Source organism: Bubalus kerabau, chromosome 11 (assembly GCF_029407905.1).
Source record: "Bubalus kerabau isolate K-KA32 ecotype Philippines breed swamp buffalo chromosome 11, PCC_UOA_SB_1v2, whole genome shotgun sequence".
NCBI classification, from domain to species: domain Eukaryota; kingdom Metazoa; phylum Chordata; class Mammalia; order Artiodactyla; family Bovidae; genus Bubalus; species Bubalus kerabau.
Genome location: NC_073634.1, coordinates 71,602,892 through 71,624,321, shown reverse-complemented (window position 1 = coordinate 71,624,321; position 21,430 = coordinate 71,602,892). Strand labels below are relative to the sequence as shown.

At 48.8% G+C, this 21,430-nt stretch overlaps 1 protein-coding gene and 1 long non-coding RNA gene across 2 annotated transcripts in view; one reads left to right on the top strand and one right to left on the bottom strand.

Moving 5' to 3' along the window:
• Positions 1-15,855, bottom strand: part of GALNT14 (polypeptide N-acetylgalactosaminyltransferase 14) — a 216,842-nt gene extending 200,987 nt beyond the window's left edge. The window contains exon 1 of the mRNA XM_055540587.1: positions 15,701-15,855. Within this exon, the coding sequence (XP_055396562.1) occupies positions 15,701-15,829 (129 nt within the window). The 5' untranslated portion in view covers positions 15,830-15,855. The remainder of the gene's footprint in view (positions 1-15,700) is intronic.
• LOC129623301 (uncharacterized) lies at positions 8,117-11,035 on the top strand. Its single transcript, XR_008700473.1, has 2 exons — positions 8,117-8,837; positions 10,729-11,035. It is a non-coding gene; the product is annotated as an uncharacterized LOC129623301 (long non-coding RNA).
• Positions 15,856-21,430: the final 5,575 nt, after the last annotated feature.

The window sequence follows — 21,430 nt, the reverse complement described above, 5'->3', positions numbered from 1 at the left end:
AGTGGGATGCCATTTCCTTCTCCAATGCATGAAAGTGAAACGTGAAAGCGAAGTCGCTCAGTTGTGTCCGACTCTTAGCGACCCCATGGATTATAGCCTACCAGGCTCCTCCATCCATGGGATTCTCGAGGCAAGAGTACTGGAGTGGGTTGCCTTTGCCTTCTCCGAAGGTCTAAGGCAGGGGTTAGCAAACTTTTCCTAAAAAGACAGCAAAAATTTCAGCTTCGTGGGCCACCTAGTCTCCATCTCAGCTATCATCTCCGCCACCCACAGGAGGGTGAGAGCAGCCACAGACAACACAGAATTGCGGGTGATGGTTCCCATAAGACTATATTTATGGACACTGAAATTTGAATTTCAGATAATGTTCATGTGTCACAAAATATTTTCCTTTCTAGTTTTTTTTTTTCCAACCACTAAAAATATCTTTAAAAAAACATTCTTAGCCCACAGACTAAGCAGAGGAGGAGGTAGAGTCTGAATTTGGCCCATGGGCCAACCCCGGTCTACAGTGTCCAAAACAGTATAAAAGCCACAATAGGCATCCTTGACTAAATTAAAGTGGGTTGCTCAGTTAGCCTATTTTTCTATCCCGAGACTGGTTTTCCTTTCCCATTATCTTTCCACTAGTGCTGTGCTTTTCAAAGACCAGACACTTTGGGGACAAGTGGGTCCTGGCAAATGGACTTCTTCAAAACTCACTGAACTGACTTTAAAAGGCCACCCTAAATCCTTCTACTTCTAATAAGAGGCCCTGTGGAATAACAGGTTCCTGTTTTAGTGAAAAAGCTTTAAGGAGGAGATTAAACTTCAACCACAGTTTTCTGAGCTAACAGCAGACTGACATGATCAGGGGAAGAAATTCAACCTTGCAGAACAACTGCTAGTAAATTCAAAAGCAATTGTCTCAAACTTCCATCTGACGAACCCGTGTAAAGATTCTCTCCATTTCCCTTGGCCTTACATCCCATTTTAACTCAAAGCACAGAAAAGACTTCCAGCCATCTTGCAGCCCCTTTCACCATTAAACAGCCATCCCAGGGCCACAGTTCTATCTTTCCAGGAATAAAGCAACACACCTTAAAGTCCAAGAAGGAGTCAGGGCTCTAGAGACAGAAATAGCCAGGCACCAGCTAGGGGCCACAGGGCCACACTCTACTGTTCTCTAAGAATTCATCCAGGGCAAGGCAGGCAGAATCAGGCTCAGTCATCTCCCACGTCCTGCACGGCACTTCACACCCAACAATGCCCATATAGGTTTGCTGGATGAACAGATGAGCTTGACCCCATGGCCTGGTGCAGGGGAACTGGCCCACTCTGTCTCCCCGTGTTTGACAAGCCTCTCTCCCCACGCTGAATGGGTGCTCAAAGGGAGATACTCCTTCAAAGAGATCACTGTCTTTCTCACTTGCTGACTCCCTCACTGGCACCCCAGCATCAACCAGACCTGTCTTGGCTCCAACACTTTTGAGCTCTGTAGACTTAGGCAAGTTCCCACTGGATGCTATAAAACCTCAAGTTCTTCAATGGTAAAATAAGAGTAATCAATACATCATCCAGAGATAATATTCAAAAGAGAACATCTGAACAATCTATATGGCTCAGACACTATTTAATCAGAAAGGTGCCAGTCTTAAACACCAAGTATGACTGTACTGGCAAGTACCAGCTAAATCTCGCCTGCCTGTCTTGTGGTAGGCCTTGGAAAGAACGAATACTTAACACAGATAGAGCAACTTGCATTTCTCCTGATAGGCAGCTGTTCACCCCTCTCCCCAAGGAAGCTTCTCCCTCCTAGCTTATAATGGTGGTCACAAACAAGTTCCATCACTAGCACTTCCTGCAGGACTCCTGACAGTCTCTTTCACCACTTATTGAGGGTGTGGCCAGAGCTGCCCTCTGACTCCTACCATAGCCAGCTGCTCCCTGCAGACATCCCAGGGGGCTCCCAAGGGCTCTTCCCACATGGTCCTACCCACAGAACACACATCTGCCCTGGGCAGAAGATAGCTAGACTCTCATTCTACTGGGAATGCATTGTCAACCTACTTGTAGGAAGATGGCTTACTTGCCGGGGAGGGTGGGAGCAGACACTCAAAGCACCCAAATGCCCATCCCATCTCCTCAGATCGGGAAGACAAGGACCAAGCCTCAAAGTGCCACAAAAAAAGCAACTGGGTCATTTCTTTGGCAATTAACTCCAGCACGTATTTGACAGGGAAAAACGTACAATCCCTTGTGAAAAGAAAGTGTGAAAGTGAAAGTCGCTCAGTCGTGTCTGACTCTTTGTGACCCCGTGGACTGTAGCCCACGAGGCTCTCTGTCCATGGAATTCTTTAGGCAAGAATACTGGAGTGCGTAGCCATTCCTTTCTCCAGGATCTTCTCAACCCAGGTCTCCCACATTGCAGGCGGATTCTTTACCATCTGAGCCACTAGGGAAGTCCATACATCCCCATACCCCTTATAAAGATGTTGTGCTCCTTGGGAAAGACCTGGATCCTGCTCTGGAATAACCCTGACTTCTCCCCTGAAAACACCTAGCACGTCTCACATAGGGTCTGACATGTGACACTCAATTCGTCAGCATTCTCAGCCCCTTTTGAGAGACTGGAAGGAAACAAGAAAACCACTTGGTTACAGCTGAACAGACAACGATGCTTAATATGACTGGGGAAAATGGGAAGTCTTGGCACAAAAAGGGAAGAAAGGAAATTGCACATTATAAAAAGGAATATATATTTAAAAGTAGGAAATATCATAAATGTGGCTTATTCATGGTTAATAGCAGGTATTTGTTTTTGGTGCTAATAATCTAATTAGTAGTCAATCCAGAGCATCCTTTATTATCAGCTGATCCATAATTACTGCTCCATGCTGAGTATTTTCCCGGCACATGATAGCTTTCAACTCCTCAGTACAAACAACCAAATAATTGGTGCTATTATGCTGAATACAGGACTATTCCTCTCCGAGGGGTGCTGTGGGGGAGGGGTTGTTTTCAATTCACGACGGCCTTTGCATTTTCAGCATCTGTTGATTAAGTCCATGCCATCCCCTCTTTAATCAGTCTGGAGGCATACCGAAAGCTCCTTCACACTCTCAAGAATGTGACAGCTTGAAGACATCCTTTTTTAAAGTTTAACCCTGGGACCAGAAACATCTCCAGTCCTCTATAGGTTGGACGTGTTCACAAGGGATAGCAAACAAAGCTGAAAGCACAGTATATTTCTCTTTGAAAGTGTTGTAAAGTTTCTCCTTGCCTATTGTTTTAAAATGACTTGTCCTGGAAGAGATAGCTTCTGATATAAACTATTTCATTCAACCGCTTCTGGTCACAACAAGATGTGTGTAATTCTAGGAAGCAGAACAGAGGCCAGCTATAACGACAGGTTGCTAAGGGGAAAATATATTCAGCATCTCTTTTAGGAGACCAGATTCAGTGTGACTGTGAGGGGAGAGAAAGAAGCCGGGGTGAGCATGGTGAAGTGGGAAGAGGTGGGTTCTGGAGCCAGACAGATCTGGGTTGGAATCCACTTCCTCCACTGGTAAGTGGCATGACCTTGGGAAAGTCACCTAACTTCCCTAAGCCTTGATGTTGCTCACCTGAAGAACAAAGCTACCGATGCCTACTGCATAGGGCTGTTAGGACAGATGTCTGACACAGGAAGCACCTGGCACTCACAGGAGCTCGAGTTCTTAGTTCTCTGCTCTTTTGCTGGATGGGGGGTGGTAGGGAAAACTGGTTTTCTACAAGCCAGTTGCTGCTGCTGCTAAGTTGCTTCAGTCGTGTCCGACTCTGTGCGACCCCAGAGATGGCAGCCCACCAAGCTCCCCTGTCCCTGGGATTCTCAAGGCAAGAACACTGGAGTGGGTTGCCATTTCCTTCTCCAGTGCATGAAAGTGAAAAGTGAAAGTGAAGTTGCTCAGTCGTGTCCGACTCCTAGCGACCCCATAGACTGCAGCCTACCAGGCTCCTCCATCCATGGGATTTTCTAGGCAAGAGTACTGGAGTGGGGTGCCATTGCTTTCTCCGACAAGCCAGTAGCTTATGCCATATAATTCCATTCACTGTAAGTAGGGCTTCCCTGGTGGTTCGACAATATAGAGTCCACCTCCCAATGCAGGAGACATGGGTTCGATCCCTGGGTCAGGAAGATCCTGACCACTCCAGTATTCTTGCCTGGGAAATCACATGGACAGAGAAGCCTAGCGGGCTGCTGGGCTGTCCATGGGGTCGCAAAGAGTCGGACAGGACTGAGCAACTAACCAACAACAAATGTAACTAAGCCTCCACATCTTAACAATAAAAAGGTAGATTTCAGCCCAGATTCACTATGGAGCAGCTCCAACAGCCGAATTCCTACTGGCAGTTCCCACTGCCTGGGTCTCCTTTAGAATTCCCCTCCCTTATCCATCTTCCTATGATTCAGCAACTAAAAGGTTAACTCTTCCAGGTATGGTATTTTGGGTGGCTGGTACCTGTACCACACTAGCTGTGAAACATCTCCCTGTATGTAAAAGAGAATAGGAATTGGGAAATTAGGAAGATCTATCAAGACAGTTCTCCGTTCAGAAACAGAAGCCAGTGGCTACAAGAATGAAAACTTCTGTACCCTGACCTCAAAGGAGTTGCTAACACCCGGAGTCAGAAGCCACCCACTCAGTTCATTCTTTTCTTTTCAAAAGCCTTATTGAGGTGGCATATGCAAACAGAAAAGAGTAAGCATTCAGTGAATTTCCACAAAGCGAACATACTTTGTGCAAGTTACAAGCACCCAGATCAAGAAACTAACAGGGTACCAATTCCCCAAACACGCCCTCCCCACTCCCCCGCCCCACAGTTTCCCTTCTGGTCACTGAGGCCAACCAAGGGTCACCATGAAGCTGACTCCAAACACCGAAGATTAGTTTGGCCTGTTCTTGTACTTTAAGTAGAATTCCACAGCCAATTCATCAGTCGGGAAGATCCACTGGGGAAGGGAGAGGCTACCCACTCCAGTATTCTTGGGCTTCCCTGGTGGCTCAGCTGTTAAGAATCCTCCTGCAATGCAGGAGATCTGGGTTAAATCCCTGGGTTGGGAAGATCCCCTGGAGAAGGGAAAGGCTACCCACTCCAGTATTCTGGCCTGGAGAATTCCATGGACTGTACAGTGCATGGGGTCGCAAAGAGTCGGACATGACTGAGCACTTTTACTTTCTTTCCACAGCCTGAAGGCCAAATCTGGCCTGCCACCTGTCTTAGGACACCCTGCAAACTAAGAATGGCTTTTACATTTGTAAATCTTTGACAATCACACCAAGAGAGATCCATTTCATGAGACGGGAAAAACTACATGAAACTCAAATTTCAGGGTCCATAAATAAAGTTTTACTGGAACACAGCCACACTCATTTCATTTACATAATGTCTTTCACTCTACAATATCAGAGTCGAATAGTTACAACAGAAACCATATGATCTAAAAAAAAAAAAAAAGATTCTGAGTACATCCCCAACATATGAACCTTCAAATTGCAAACTTTCAAAGATGCAAACGTGCATTCCATCAATGTCAGGCATGAGTGAAACGGCAGCTTGCCCTCTGTCTCCTATTGCTGACGGTCCTTCAGCTCTACCTTCTCCCACCTCCTCTCCCTCCTCCAGCCAGTAAATCTTCTTGCCTGTTCACTTGATGCCAGCCCCTGTATGCCAGTTTTTGTATACTGTGCTTTTCAAAGTACTGTACTGTAAGATTCTCTGTCTCTTTGGTCGCTAAGTTGTGTCCGACTCCTGTGACCCCAGAGGACCCCTGCCAGGCTCCTCTGTCCGTGGGATTCTCCAGGCAAGAACAGTGGAGTGGGTTGTCATTTCCTTTTCCAAATTAAAAATGTTTTATTTTTTTGTTTTTTATGTATTATTTGTGTGAGAACTATTATAAACCTATTATAGTACAATACTATATAGCTGATTATGTTAGTTGGGTACCTAGGCCAACGTTGTTGGACTTAGCGATCAAACTGGACTTGCGAATGTGCTCTCAGAATGGAACTTGTTTCTATATGGGGGACTTACTGTATCTGACCCTTTACAGAAAAAAATGCTGACTTTAATTGGAATGCAAGGCGTTCGTTGAAATACGAATGCATTTCTTCGGGGTTTATGGCTAGGAGTGACATTGCAGGGTTATAGGAATATTAATATATTATACATATGTTCAGCTTAGAAGACACTGCTTCCAAAATCACACTCAGTTTTAGCAGAAAAGCTAAAACCTGAAGCAAAAGCCATAATCTCAGTGTTAAGAGAGGCAGAGAGAATTACAGAGAGTTTATCTGATCCAGAATTAAACAAATGATTAGAAAACCATCAGGACTTTTGAGCAGAGAGGGAAAATATCAGAGTTCACTAGGTTTACGTTTCCTTCCATTCTTACTCCAAGCATATCCTTAAAAAATATTGTCCCCATTAATGTTGCCACGCTCTGCAGAAATGCACAAGAGTGGAAAAGTCATGCTTCTGCCCAGGATCCCGCAATACAGACTGTGACATTCAGGCCACATCACAAAAGCATTACCATGAGCTCTCTAGGAGCTCACCAGAATTGCAGACAAAAATACCAGGACGATATCAGCAACCTCCTGATTTTATGCTGTCATAACTTTAAGCATATACATGGGCAGCAACTCCCTTACTCACACCCAACCCCCAAAGCAGCCACAAATGGCTGAACCCTGGCCCTTCAAGGCTGAAGAGCACGACGCAGCGGGGCGCCCTCTCTGAGTCGGGAGGCTCTCTCAGGTGATGCTGGGTACCTTCCAAAGTCACTTCCCTGGAGTCACTCCCCCATTTACCTGCCTCGCATTTCAAATAAGATATACATCTTAGGTTCTTTCAAATGACATTTTTCCTCTTAGAGGGGAATTGCTTCTGATTGTTTAAGAACCACATTCATCACGAAACGGATACAGATCAACAGTTTCCGTCTTAATTGCAGGATCCCATTGACTTCTGCATTGAGCAGCCTCTTGAATGACAGCAGAGCTTCATTTCCTGCTGTCAAACCTTGCCAATCCTGGGTGGGGGCTTGGGTGGGGGGCGGTCACTAATAGAAAGACAGAGCCAGTACCGACAACAGGACTGAAGGGGCACGAAAGCCTCTCTCCACTTCTCCCAGGACCACGAGTCTGCCAGTCCAGCCCAGGATCTTCCCCAAATCACCCGTAGCATGTTTCTGCTGGGTCTGAGACTGAGTTAAACTCGCCTGTCCTGGGAGAAAACACAAAGTCCTGGTGGCCCTTCAGAGACAGGTTGTACAGTTCCCTTAACCTGACCCACCATTCCCCTTTACGTGCGGAAAAGCAATGCTGGTGTTTTATCAGAGGTAGAGAGATCATTTCTCAGCAACAGCATGAGCTTTTTGTCCAGATGAAAATATACACAAAGCACATACACATATAAAAGAACTGCCACTTTCCCTGGAAAAGGAAGCTAGCCGGACATTGAGCACAGCCATGATAGAAACAGCACAGGCTTTACAGTTCAGAAGAGTGAGTTCAAGGCCACGTAACGGTTGGGCGAGCTTGCCTGTCTCCTCCCTATTGTAACCTCAGTTTTCATCCTACTTCAGAGAACGAGGGTAACAATAACACCCACCACATGCGGTTGCAGGAAGAATCAAAGGAGGCATTTGTGAATAAAAATGCTCTGTAAACTCGGTAACATCACATGAAGAGGAGGAGGGAGGAAGGTCTCTCTTATCCTCCAGTTTCTGATTCACCTTTAATCATTCAGGTCTTCGAGCAGTCCCTCTGCAGGTGAAGACCACCAGCCCACCACAATCAGGACCTGTCAATTCAGCACTCAGCTGGCAGCTATCAACTGCCCGTCTATTAACAGCCAATTATCTGGGTGGCTTAGTTAATCCATGGACCACGTGGTCTGATCTCCCAGAGATCCTAGAAAACAATGAGCCTGAAACACGAATGCCAGCTAATTTCTCAATGACCATCAAGGAGTTTGGCCTCCACTGTGCCTACACACTGCAGCTGCAAGTGATGGGAGCATAAATATTGATCGGCTCAGTCTCTCTGTGGCTGGGGGGGGGGGGGGCGGAAATTAACGATTAGAGTGCTCTCAGAGGAACAACAGGAGCTACATAAATCCTCAGCCTGGGCCATTAGAGGAAAAAATCCTAATTTCCAAACCTTAGTGAGGACTGAGGAAAGGGACTGATTGCCTCTTGGGAAAGAGCGTGTCAAGATGGGGTGGTCCTACCCACCCTGGAGACGTTCCTCATGCTCTCCTGGCCGTGAATGAGATGCAAATTGGGTTCAAACAACGTGATCATTAGAAAGAGGCAGCTGGGTGGTGGCTCTCTTTGGCTGGGCACTCAGACCCAGTGGCAGGAACAAGTGCCTGTGCTGCTCGCCCCTGCATTTCCTTGAAAGATCTCTGTAGTGCTCACAGTTAAGAAGACAAGTGATATGAGGAGAATTTAATTATTTTTTTTAAGTGCCTAATCTCGTCTGTGGGAAATGGTAGGCAGAAGAGACTCTATACTTGAAATCAGTATTGTCTGAAGGCAGTGGTCCACTGGCCCCTTAATTCCAGCCAAGAGGGCTTGTGCTGATAAAGGGCATCTGAGCAGAATGGATCAGGGTGGCCAGAGCAGACACATCCCTCCTTCGGAAAGAACTGCCTTTGCATCCAGACCAGCAGCTAGGCAAGCCGCTCCTGACCTTGGTCGGAGCCTGCAGGGAGGTACTAGGCTCCCAGGCCTCCAGACTTCTTTCCGGGACTCCTGACCAAGTGCCCTGTGCCTCTCTGCTCCAGGGCCCTCTTGCTTCCCAGAAAATGTGAGTAAGAGAAGGAGGAAGAATGTGGTAAAGGGAGGAGGGAAGTGATGGAAAGGAAAGCAGGAGGAAAGAGGACTCCCTGGGAGGCATATACATTCCTCTCACTGTAGACGTATCTCCCTTCCTCTTGCCATCAGCTTCCTAGTGTCCATTAGGTCCTCTGATGGCGGCAGCTGCTACCGAATGCAAAGGCTGCTGCCCCAGAAGGTCATCTCAGGCCATTTATCCTCAAATACCAAAATGCCAGAGCCAGCAAATTTCAGGAGCTTCTGCAGAATTCCCCAGGGTGCCAGTGTACACGTGTGTGTGCATGCACGTGTTTTTCACTGTCCCAAAGGGGTTCTTTCTTAATCAGCTCAACATCTCAGGACTCAGAAACTGATTTAGTGTTTGGTTAATCTAGCGTTTCTGGTAAAATAATTAAAAGATAAGTAATAGACTCAGAGTATCCGTGGTATAATTATTTAAAGCCATGAGGTTTCACTTCAAGAGTTATTCACAAGTAACGCAAAATGACTCAGACTGCTGGCAAGGCAAGTGGGAGATGGATAGACAGGGCTGTAGTGTGCTGCTCCCATTTCACAGATGGGGAGACTAAGCCCAGAAAAGACTATCTGAGTGATCCCTGGCACCACCAATGGCAGAAAGAGACACCTGGGCTCCCAGGCATATTAGAAAAAACAGAAGGCAAACCCACACTTGATTATGACATGATGGGAGCTGCCACGAGAGGGCTGGGGTCTCCATTTTTTGACCCTGGTGCACAGTTTGAGTCTCTGAGGTCCAGACAAGGAAGAAGGACAACTACCCAGCTCCGGGTCACTGTGGGCAAGCAGGAAGAGGCAGCAGTCAGCTGTAGAGACTCACTTCCCCAAACAGATGGCAGGTCTATAACACTGATCTCAAGTGGAATGTGCAAAAGTCATAGCAGGGTTCACAGACACCCCCAGAGAGGGGAGCCGGGAGTTTGTCCCTACTTTCTAATTCAGATTCCTTTTCCGAAAAATACATCAGGGACTTCAAAATGCTCTGGAAGAATGACATAACTGTAAACGTTAGAAACAAAACAGAGGCACAGAAACACATTTCTTTAACTTCAAAATTTGTTCCTGGGTGCCTGATAATGCATAAGACTATTTTGGAAATTTGGGATGGGAGAGGTGTGGGAAAGGATGCAGGCAGAGGAAGCAGATGAGATGGCATGTGAACCTGGCCCTGTAAAGATCCTGGGCCTTAGGCATCAGCCAAGGGCAACCTCATTCTGTCCCTGTTGAGCTAATAAATGACCTCTTATGAGTGGAGATTAGCACTTTTAAATGATACAAACAGATGAGCAACCTTGGAAAAGGGTAGTCTCTAGACAGGCTGGGGAAGCTTGTGACAGGGACATTAATTTCTCTTTCCTTTCTGGTTTTGTCCCTGTGTCTTCTCTGATTGCAGCAAGTATCATTCTGGGCCTCTGGGAAATCTTGAGATGGGGATTCCTGGTCTTTGTTTCCAAAAGCACCAGGCAACTTAGGAGAACAAGGGTTTAGGGACAGAGAGGGAGAGACAGGTCCCCAGATTGACTCAAAGAGATTCCCTTAAAATAGATCTGTGGGTCCCTGGGATACAGCCTGGGGGAGCATACCAGCTGGGACAAGGGTACAACCCCAGGCAGGCCAAAAATGACCCAGGGAAGAGAAATTCCCACCAGCATGATGGGGCTGATCAAGGCAAGAGAGGAATACAAGGGAGCTCAGGGTTTGGTTTCTTTTTGGGGAGGTGGGCGGAGGGGGGGGCGGTGGTTTGTTTTGTTCTGTTTTGCTTTAAGCTTGTTAATATCTAGAAAGCAAGGCATGCCATTTCTTGAATACCTGGAGTTTTAAACTGCTAGTCTCATATTTCCCAGCTTCTCATGGTAGCCACATCTGGGCCACGAAGGCAGCATCATCCCCGCCACCTTCTCCAGGAATTGCCTTAGATGTGAAATCAGCACAGTGCCCAGCATGGGCACCAGCACACACAGGCACGAATGTTCACGAAGGATGAAGGTTCATCTGAAAACGGGCTGTTTCTGGTCGTGCCAGAGTTGAAATTCCCTGAACAGAATCTAAAATATGCCCTCGGAGCTTCAGCGGATTATTAGGGCCTCTCTCTAAAACTGATGAATTTGTGTGTGTGTGTGGAAGAAATTATCTAATAAATGAGGAATACAATGACGGTGCTATATACATAAAGCGTGTGCAGTATGCAAATATTACAGAAAACAAGCTCCTTTCTGACAGCGTTTGCCATATTTCTAGCACAGCACAAATACATTTACACGCGCCCGAGGCACTTTACTCAAAGCCTTTACATTTCCAATACCTTCCTCCAAAAGTACCCTCAGGCCTCACATTCTTCTTTTACTAAGCCCTAAGCCCCTGGCCTCGGAGAAGGCAATGGTACCCCACTCCAGTGTTCTTGCCTGGAGAATCCCAGGGACGGAGGACCCTGGTGGGCTGCCGTCTATGGGGTCGCACAGAGTCAGACACGACTGAAGCGACTTAGCAGCAGCAGCAGCAACAAGCCCCTGACCTAAATTTTAGTTTCTTGAAAATGAGAAAAATATGCTGTTTAAAAAAAAAAAAAACCTCTGTCAGTTATTGAATAATTCTCCAAATGGCAAACAAATGATAGAGGAGAGAAGAAATGGAAACATTTTTCTTTCTTTTTTTTTTTTTAGTGGTACAGTAGTACTTATTGCTAAAATCCTGTTAAAATGAAAGCATCAAGCTTGTTACATGATTTTCAATTAGGAATTAGAGCTTTGCTGAATTTGGGGGTGGGACTCCCCATAAAAATCAAATCAACATTGAAAAGTCAAACTTAAATCTTTATTTGAGCTATTAATAGAACCAGCCCTTCTTGAAACTAAGAAAAAAACCCAATTAATTTTCTTAAACCAAGAGTGCAGCCTGGCTTCTCCGTATCACTTGGATTGTGACGGGGCATAGGTTTTATTTTATTATCAGGCCCACTTTGGAGATCCCACTGCCAGGTGAGTGAGGATATTTCCTACATTGAGGAAGAGAGTCAGGGCCTGGTCCCCAGCAAAGGCAACTGGCTGCATGGAATGGACAAGCTGGGAAGTCCCCAGCCAAGGAGCCCTGGCTGCAGCCCTCTCCTGTCCAATCCCTCCACCATTTCAACTTCTCTAAATATTTCAGAGGGAAGGGAGCCCACTGCTCTTGCTTTGGAAAATAAACTGACCCCTCTACCACACTGGGAAGAGCCCTAGGCAGAGTCCCCATGGCTTCAGACACATCCAAGGCAAGAGCTCTCCCCAGGACTGGGCAGAAGCATCATCTAGAGAAACCTGGGATACTGACCTCACCCAACAACCAAATTTTTTGCCCTACAATAGACAAATGTCCCTGGATAATTCTTACTGTTGAGGAAACAATCTCTGTCCTGGCAAATGATTCCTAGACCAAGGGTGCTGCAACCACCCAATGACGATGCAGCCTCCCATTGGACCCGTCCCAGCAGGGTTCACTCTGTCCAGCCAGAAGTGCTTCCACGGTCCCAGATGGCCTCCTCCATGGGTAGGGCAGGACTCCCTCTGAGATGGTTTGCCCACAGATTGCACCAACCTCCCTGGAGCTCCACAAAGACCAGCACCTAGGGATGAGTCATGAAGTGCTTGGAAAGTAGGTGGGCACCATGCAGCTGTAAACATCCCTGACCTCACCCCATCATCCCCTAGCAAAGACCCAGGCATCCGGGTGGCTTGTGGCAAGGAAGGAGCACAGGCTGTGGGTGGTTGCCAGGATGATCCATTTCCATTCTTGTGCTGATGCTGCCACTTAATAATAGCCCTGCTATCTTGGGCCAATTGTTTAACCTCATTACTCAATCTCATGTGCATTAAAGTATGATCTGCCTTATTGTTTGTGGTCATTGTGAAGCTTAAATGAGCTAATACATGTGAAATGGAGTTTGTGAATTTGTGAGATCCAATGCAAATGCTAGCTATTGTTATTTCACATGAATGCACATGCTCACACAAGCTTGGACCACCAGGAACTCAAGAAGAATGAAATTATTCGGCCATATTTACACAGGGCCCACTGAACCACAAAAGACCCCATAGACTTGGTATTCTTCATCTAGCTTCCAAAACCACCCATCAATAGGCTACTTCAGATTCATATGGAGCCCTTGTAAAAAAAAAAAAAAAAAAATACTGATTCTAGGACCTTCTGCCAAAACCCACAGAATCATAATCTCTGCAGTAAATATAAAAACATGTATATTAAACGAGCTCTCTTAGTTGGTTCTGACATGGAGTCAGGTTTGGAATCCTACTGCACTCCTTGGGACCCGACATGCAAATTTCCTGATAGATCAGTGATGGGAACAACTGTTGTGGCACTGAGAAGGCCCTCTCTCTGTCTCTCCATCCCTCGCCTCAGATACATATGCACCAAGATGCAGAGGGGTGCTCATCCACCAGACACAAAATACACCCACGAATATACACAACATATATAAGTAGACACACAAAGTCATAATACAGGTGAAAGAAAGAAGAAATAGACTAACAAGAAAGGGTGACCAACAATAAGAAGTATCAAGATTGTTAAAGTCTAAAAAATTCATGGTTATAAAGGAGACAGAAAATGGGGGAGAAAGAAGATGTTAAGACAATGAGCAAGTGGTCAAAACTAGGAGACCCCTGTTCCGTGACTGCACAGCACTATATCTGACATGAGACCCCTGCTCCCACCCCATCCCACTACTCATTTGTTTGCAATTCTGCCTCAACCAGGAAGTCGTGAGAGCCACCCCCAGACGGCAGAGGCAGAGTGTGCTCCTCATAGCAATGCCCAAACCCAGCACAGAACCTGGCCTGTGGCTGCACTGGGTAAATGTGTGCTCAACGCACGGCGGGATGAGAAGAAGCAGGTAAGGAAGAACAACAAAGTGCACAAAGGGAGAAACAGACCTCTGGTCCCAGCTCCCTGGAGTAAACTAGAATAAGCAAGCTTAAGGTAATGAAGTTCAACACAAAACAGAGAGAGTTCATGTCCCCGCAGGCATCATTAACTGCATCACAAGGAGCAGAACCACCCAGGGAAAAAGAGGAAAAGCTCCCCAGATCTATGGGCGGGTCCGAAGTGAGTGAGAAAATCGATCCAGTGTGATGAAGGCTGTTGGAAGGCATCCATCTGACCTTGTCACTCCCCTGCTTAATGCAGCCTCAAGGCCCCCTGGAACCCTCAAGGTCCTACCCACAGGACTCTTACACATTACCCCCAAGCTCATCCCCGCCATCAGCCACATGCTTTGATGCTCGAATTGTGCCAAACTCACCCAGCATGCTGTGTCATTCCTCTCAGCCTGTTTGGTGCGATTAACCTCTACCTGGAATGCCCTCCCTACCTAGTGCCAAACCTACTGTTCTTCCTTCTCTACTCAGTTCCCTGTGCCCTCCTCCTCCTCCTCCATTAAGTCCCCAGGCCCCCATGACACCTACGGCACACTGAATGGTCCTGGTCCATTCCTGAGCAAATCCCCTGCCCGCAGAGAATACGTTCTGCATCTCTGTACCCACAGCAGCTAGCACACTGCCTGGCACACAGCAGATCATCAATAAATGCTTGGGGAATTCAATCGAGCATTGGCAAGATTTCAGAATGTAAGTGCCCAAAGACAGTTAAAAGGCAATCTCAGAGGCAACTTGATACAGTGGAAAGATCCTGAATATCAGAGGTCTGAGTTCAAATCAGTAGCATAATAAGGCAAGCCTGAATCAGTTTCCTAATATATGGAATAAGGAGAATCCCACCCAACTCCTACAACTATTTATGAAGCACCCACATGTACCTGGCACCTAGTCGGTCCTCTGCGCTGTACTTACTCCCCTCTCTCCCCATTATTTTCAGTCTCCTGCTTGGGACCATAAGCTTCTCCAAGGGCTCTTTCACAGTTACTGGATGACCTCTCTGGACCCTGTTCATAAATGTTGCCTGGCTGGTCAGGAAACCCCCCTGAGGCCCCCTTCTGTGTCCCACGGCCAGGTCTGTGGAAGAAGAGACCGAGGAATGGGGGCTCTGAGTAAAGGTAAGACTGAGCCTGCAGGGAGAGCCCAGTGGCTCCGCTCAGATGAACCGCCTGGGCAGGAGTTGGAAAAGCCACTTAGACTCTCATTTTCCCAACTCCCCACCAATACCAAGGCGTCTTTTTTTACAGGCTCTTTAGTGATGTTCAGGGCACATTCATTTCAACTTCCAATGCAGATGAAGAGATCGAAGACAATTATAAAGCAAGGGTTGCGACAGGCTGGGTGGGCCCGGGCGCCAGCCGCCCGGGACGCTGCAGGGCGCTCCCCCGCGCCGCACACGCGCGCGCGGAGCACCCCCGGGCCTCCGGCCTCCCCTGCTCCGGCCTGGCAGCTGCAGGAAGGAAGCAGGTCAGCGCGGCCGCCAGACTTCTCTCGGGCGCCAAGCGCCGGCCGGCCCTGCCACCCGACCCCCACCAGCTACTATCTCGCAGAGTCCATGGACCACCAACCCCCGGGCGGCTCGACCGCTGCGCCCCCGCCGCCCCGGGACCCAGGCGAGCTGTACCCAAGTTAAGAGCCCCGCTCCGCAAGCCAGCTCGCGCCCGCCACCCACACCCACTCCCACTTCCACACAGCCCGGGGCCGGGGATGCCCCCTGAGCTTTTGTAAAATCCAGAAATATCACACAGTAGCCGCATCCGGCGCCGGGTTACCTGCTCGCAGCGCCCAGACCCCCGCCCTGGCTTCCCGGGAGCCCGCAAACCCCGCGCGCGAGCTGCGCGCCCTCCTGCCAACCACTGCCCCGCGCCTGGCGCGCAGCCAAACCCCGTACCTTGGGGGTCTGCACTTCGGGTCCGGTCGGCACCTCCAACTTCTTCTTGGTTACCCAGAAGAACAGCAGCACGGTGATCCAGAGCACCCCGAAGATTGGCAGCACCAGGCGGCGACTCAGGCGCCGCATGGTCCCGCTTGCCTTCTCCTCTGGGCGTCACTGCGCCCCGGGGGCACCCCCTGGCGGTCAGGGTCGGCGGGGCAGGTGTCCTGGAGAGTGCCCTGCTCCCGCGAGCGCTAGCCCCGGAATCCGGAGCGGGAGAGGACCGGCGGGAGCCTGCCAGGCGCCCCGCCTGCTCGGGAGAGCAGCGAGCAGAAGCGGGGACCACGCGGTGCCCCGAGGCGCGGCAGGCGAGGGCGGAGGGGCCGTCAAGCTGGACGACCGCTCCAGCCGGAGAAGCGCGGTGGCCGCCGAGATGCTCCCCGCGCTGCCGCCGCCGCCGCCGCGAGGGAAACTGACTCGAGCTGCGGGGAGGGAAGAATCCGAGGCTGTGCCCGGCACCCCGCGAGGAGCTCCAGCGGGGAGTGGAGGGAGGGAGAGACGGGGGAGGGAGGAAGGGAGGACCGACAGACAGACCGACTCCGAAGGGGAATCCGGGCGGGAGCGAGCTGGGCTCTAAGAGCGGACGCTACCGCCGCCTGCCCACCGAGACACCGCCGCGTGCTGTTCTGGGGCCGCCCGCGCCGAGCCCCGCGCGCAGCTTGGGGGTCATCCTGGGATGGGGCGGGGCGGGGCTGGAACGGTGCGTCCGCGAGACCCGCAGCCCCCAGCTGCACGCCGGGACCCAAAGGCCAGCCGGTGCCTGGAGGAGCGGTGTCTGGGAGGACTTTCCCGCTCGCCGCGGGGGTCTGCACGTGGCGCTCGCAGCCTGGTCCCGCTCTCTGTGCACCCACCCTAGGGGAGCTGGCGCTGGGACCTTAGGACGCTGGCAGGCCTGCTGCCTCACCCGAGGGTCACTCTCCTGGCCATTCAGGGCCAAGGCCAGTTCAGCCAACTCCCCAGGGTGTTTCTCTGCCTGCCTGCAGGTGCCTGGCAACTTTTTCTGCTTAATGGAACGCTGAGTTGGTCTAAATTTAACTTTAAAGAAATCCTTTTAAAAATTAAGGTGCAATTACCTCCCTTAAGAGTTTTCTCTCCCTGAGGATCAGGGCTCTGTGTTTGCAGAAAGGGGGTGGGGTGGGGTCCAAAGTTGGGTCAACCATGTGGTTGACACTGCAAAGTCAACACTGCAAAGTGACTTGGAGGGAGGTGGATAGTGGGTGCAGAGGGCTATCTTTCAAAAGCCCTTTTCCCCAAATGCCTTTTGGAAGTGCATCCTTCTTCCTCTTGAAGATTAAAACTACTTGGGTCCAGAGGCAGAGCACAGTCTGAACCGGATTGCTACATGGGCCTCAGCTAGGCTGGAATGACGCTGATAACACTGGATGAGGGGTTCCTGGCCCCAGTCAGCCGCAATAGCTGTGTGAATCATGGAGACCTCAGGAGGCTTAGATTCCTCATCTGTGAAATGGGCACGATTTACAAGTGAATGAATAGTTGTGAAAGCTAAGTGCAAGGTGCTGGTGTTACTTGATCATCTGATCCCTGAAAGAGGGGGAGAACGACACCTTGCTCTCCCTGGGGAACAGTGCCATCTTATATGTGAGCCTGACTTGGAAGAATGCTTATCTCATCAAGTTGTTGGTGAGGTGAAAGTGATGCACCTCCTACTGTAGCCATCATCCTCTTTGCCTCTCCCCACAGGGCCCAGCATAGGAGGCAGGGCAGGTGTAAAGTAGGGCTCCAGAATTCACTCTTCAGGAAGACAAAGCCAGCAAAAAAGTGGAGTCAAAAATGGAGGCATCTGCTCCTGTATTTGGTACATTGTCTTTCAGTCACAGGACAGTCTTTCCTCCTAGCTCCATCGTGTTTTTGGCTAAGCTGTAGATAAGAAGTTTTGGGTGGGAACAAAGATAGAAAATAAAACAGCCCAGAAAAGCTGAGCACTCTTGCCAGCCCATCTCAAGATTCAGCTGAGCTCTCAGACCATCACACAGAACCATTTGCCTTTATTAGAACTCTGTACTCTGAAAGATTGGGGTAGGCTCCCCAGCCACTGCTTTGGCTGGGCAGAGGTCCAGGTAGATCACGGTCTGGGAGGGCTGGGGGCAGCAGCAAGAGAACCCCTCTCTGCAGTATCATGAGCTTCCTGGATCCCTTCCAGCAGCCTTGCCCTGGACCTGCGGTCTGGAGCCTGCAAAGTGTTCTGCGGCAGGCTCTGCAGGGGACCCCCAGGCAAGTCGCTGAGATGCTGTCAGCTCCAGGCAGGAGCCGCAGCTCCGTAGTCCATTGCTCAAGGCTTTGTGGTGCTGCTTCTGAGTAACAGATGGCAAACAGTTACACAACACCACCGCCAAGCTTTCGAGATGGTCGCAGCAGCACACACCGCCTGCTGCTGAGGCTGTAAGGTGCTGCGTGCTGTCTGGCATCTGGGGAACTGAGGCCCTGGTTTCCCCATGGCAGCTCCATCCGGGGCCTGTGATGCCTGGGAGTGCGGTTATCAACTTTCAAGGTGCTTGCTTCTTGATTACTACTTTGTCCTCCATTCAAGTGGAGGAGATTCCCTGGGCCTATGAAAGCTGTCAAGGGAATCCAGTTTTGCCAAGTGTCATTACCTGATCCAGCCAAAAGCCATATTAGTTTGGGTTATCAAGCCAGTCACTGTCATTAGGTTTGAAATTGATTTCGGATGGGACTTCGAACATCTGGAAGCCAGGTTGAGTCTCCATGCAGGGCCCAGCCCTTTAAGTCTCTCCCAGCCTCCAGCCTATCCAGGCATTCCCCCAAATATTTAAAACTTTAATAACCATCTTAAGTAATGCAGAACACAGTTGATCCCAGTGGGGGATTAGCTATCATTGGTGATTAATCCAAGTGACTTTTTTCTCATCACAGTCTATATGGGGAAGAAAAGTTCCTAGCAAAAGATTTAACATGACAGGGGAATAAGAAAAATAAGTACATTCAGGTCTTGATAGTCTGGAGCAAATTCCTTGTTTCCCAGGGTCTGTTTCCCATCCCTAAAGTCTTGCCCTCTCAAAGGCCTTCCAGCTCACACCTATGGGGTGGTAACCTTCCTTATCCCTGAATTGAAGCTTTTTTTTTTTTTTTTTTAATGCCACTCCTGTCAATTGGCAAGTTCTCTCCTAGCAGCCGAAGACATTAGAGACTGAATTGGGTATTGGAGCAGATGTGAGTCATCCGCGTTCGTATAAAAACTATGGAATAAAACCCATTATGGCCCGGGAACGCTATGTGAAGCAGCATATGGAGCCAATGTAAGCTGGGAAGAGGAGGAAGCCTTGAAGTCCAGGGCATATGCTCCCCAGCGCCTTTGGCTGTGGGTTTTCACACTTTGCTTCTGGTTGCCTTTCACTGTCTTCCTGTCACTCTCACTCAGCTCACTGCAGAGACTGCAGCCTTTTGTTCCTTTTGGATCCGATTCCCCGCATCCCTCCTCTCTGCCCACTGCGTGACTTCAGTGAGAGTGTGTGTGTGCGCGTGTGTCTTCCATCTGCATGCTTATTAGACCTGCCACTACCAGCGAGATGCCCTCTGTGCCCAGCCTAATGAGACTGCACCTACAGAGGCCCAGCAGCTTCCTGGTGAGAACTTTACCCCTTCCGGGCCGCAGGGAAATGTAACCAAAAGCAGGGCAGATTGGAGCACAGCAATGAGCTGACACACAGGCATGCCGGCCCAGCACTGACAGAGGTCTCCAGCAGCAAAAGGTACAGCAGCAAGAATTCAGAGGTGTCTGCCTTTATCCCACAGTCGTACAAACATGAGTCTTTGGGCCTGTTTTTGCATCCTGCTTTGTTCAAGTTCTCTATCTGTAAATAATACATCAGCTCCCTTTTTCTCTGTTCCTCTTCTTTTTCCTTGCCGCTGTAGATTCTGTCAAACTGTATGTCCCGTGTCTCCTGCAACTCCTTTTTATAGAGTGAGTGATAGGATAGTTCAGTGGTAAATGAGAATGAGCTGTCACCAACCCTCTTCCTTCCTCTCTCTGCCACGTTGGTACATCTTTGTCAAAAGAATAAAGCCAACCAGCTTTTCCTCTTATCTTCGCTGAGTAGATGGGTGGCTTTATCTGAGGGATCTGAGCCTCACCTTTCTGGATCTTTCTCTATCCATTAAACACCTCCTTTCACCACCCTACTCCCCTCAACCCCTCCTTCCCTTTCTTTTCCCTTCTGTTCCACTGTATAATTTGCCTCCTGGAAAGGGATTTATATCTTTGCATTTCAAAAGCCTGCTCCTTTCTATCATTATTTGAAATGCCCCCAAACTTTCTTTGTTCCTCACCCAAATGCCAAGTATAAAACTCACTATTGCTGCAATGATATGCCTTTGCTGGTTGTGAAAATGGTGTGATCTTCAGAGCTGGTGTCCTGCAGGGACCTGAGCCAGGGACCACCCCTCCCCCCATGGAAAATGTAAAGTTCTAGCAGCATGAACGGATGACCCAATTAGCTTAAAGAAAAGTAGAGGGAAATTCTTTAACCTGAATTACCTAGCAGGGTCTCTGAAAGAGGGGAACAGGAGCAGGAAAAAAATGGAGAGATCCAAACAGAGATTTCATCCATTCCGCAGGACCCAAATTTCAGAGAGCCACATCTAATGGTCACGTGCATCATCTCTGAGCGTCAAAGACAGTCTTGTTGTTGTTTAGTTGCCAAGTTGTGTCCGACTCATTGCAACCCCATGGACTGCAGCACATCAGGCTTCCCTGTCCTTCACTATCTCCCTGAGTTTGCTCAAACTCATGTCCATTGAGTCAGTGATGCCATATTAAGTTTAGAGCATCAGAGAAAGGTAGAAGTGGACAGGAGAGTTCAATTCCTGGAAGAAATGGAAACAGGATGAGTCCTCTCCAATCTGGAATTTCAACAATGAGAGGAGCCACACAGGCCCCAGGGGTGGAAATGGGACGAACCTGGCTCCCAAGACAACCTGCTGCGGCCAATGGCAGCTTTTTGTAATCAAGTCATTAGTGGGTGTTGCACATTGAGCAGGGTGACCACATGCCCCAGTTTGTTTAGGGAAGTATTTTCCTGGCATAATTATTAATAGTGCCCCCTTTCACTTTTAATAAATTTCTATTTTAGGCAATAAATTAGATGGCCACTCTAATGGACAAGGGGATTCCACTGATGTTGCTAAAAGAGGATTGATCATTTTAGGTGACAAAAGGGTCTTTTCTGTTCAAATTCTTTTGTGTATGTGCTGAGTTTGGGGTAGCCTCAGTGTTCCTGCGGGGCACTATTCTGAGTGAATGATATTTACAACATTTGTTCAAAGGAGAGAGACAATGTGGACATACTGAGCTGGCTTTAAATGGGAAATCATTGTGCTACCCATATCAGTCAATGGATGTCTGATCCTATCCACCCAACTGAAGGCACTTTATCCACCTAGAAACTCACACATCTCAAGAAGCATCCTGGCACAGATGTCTCTTCAAAGGACAGGAGGTTCCTGACATTGGACTCTAATTATTCCTTAAATTCTCTTTTCCTCTACCCACATGCCTCTATGGGCCATGAATGAGTGAAGTGGGATGAGGTCAGGAACAGCATAAACACAATGAAAGCAATGGGACTGACATTCAGCTTGTTGGAGACATAGTGGGAAGTGGTGGGGTCCATTTAGGACTCACAAGAAAGTAATCCTAATTGATCATTGAGC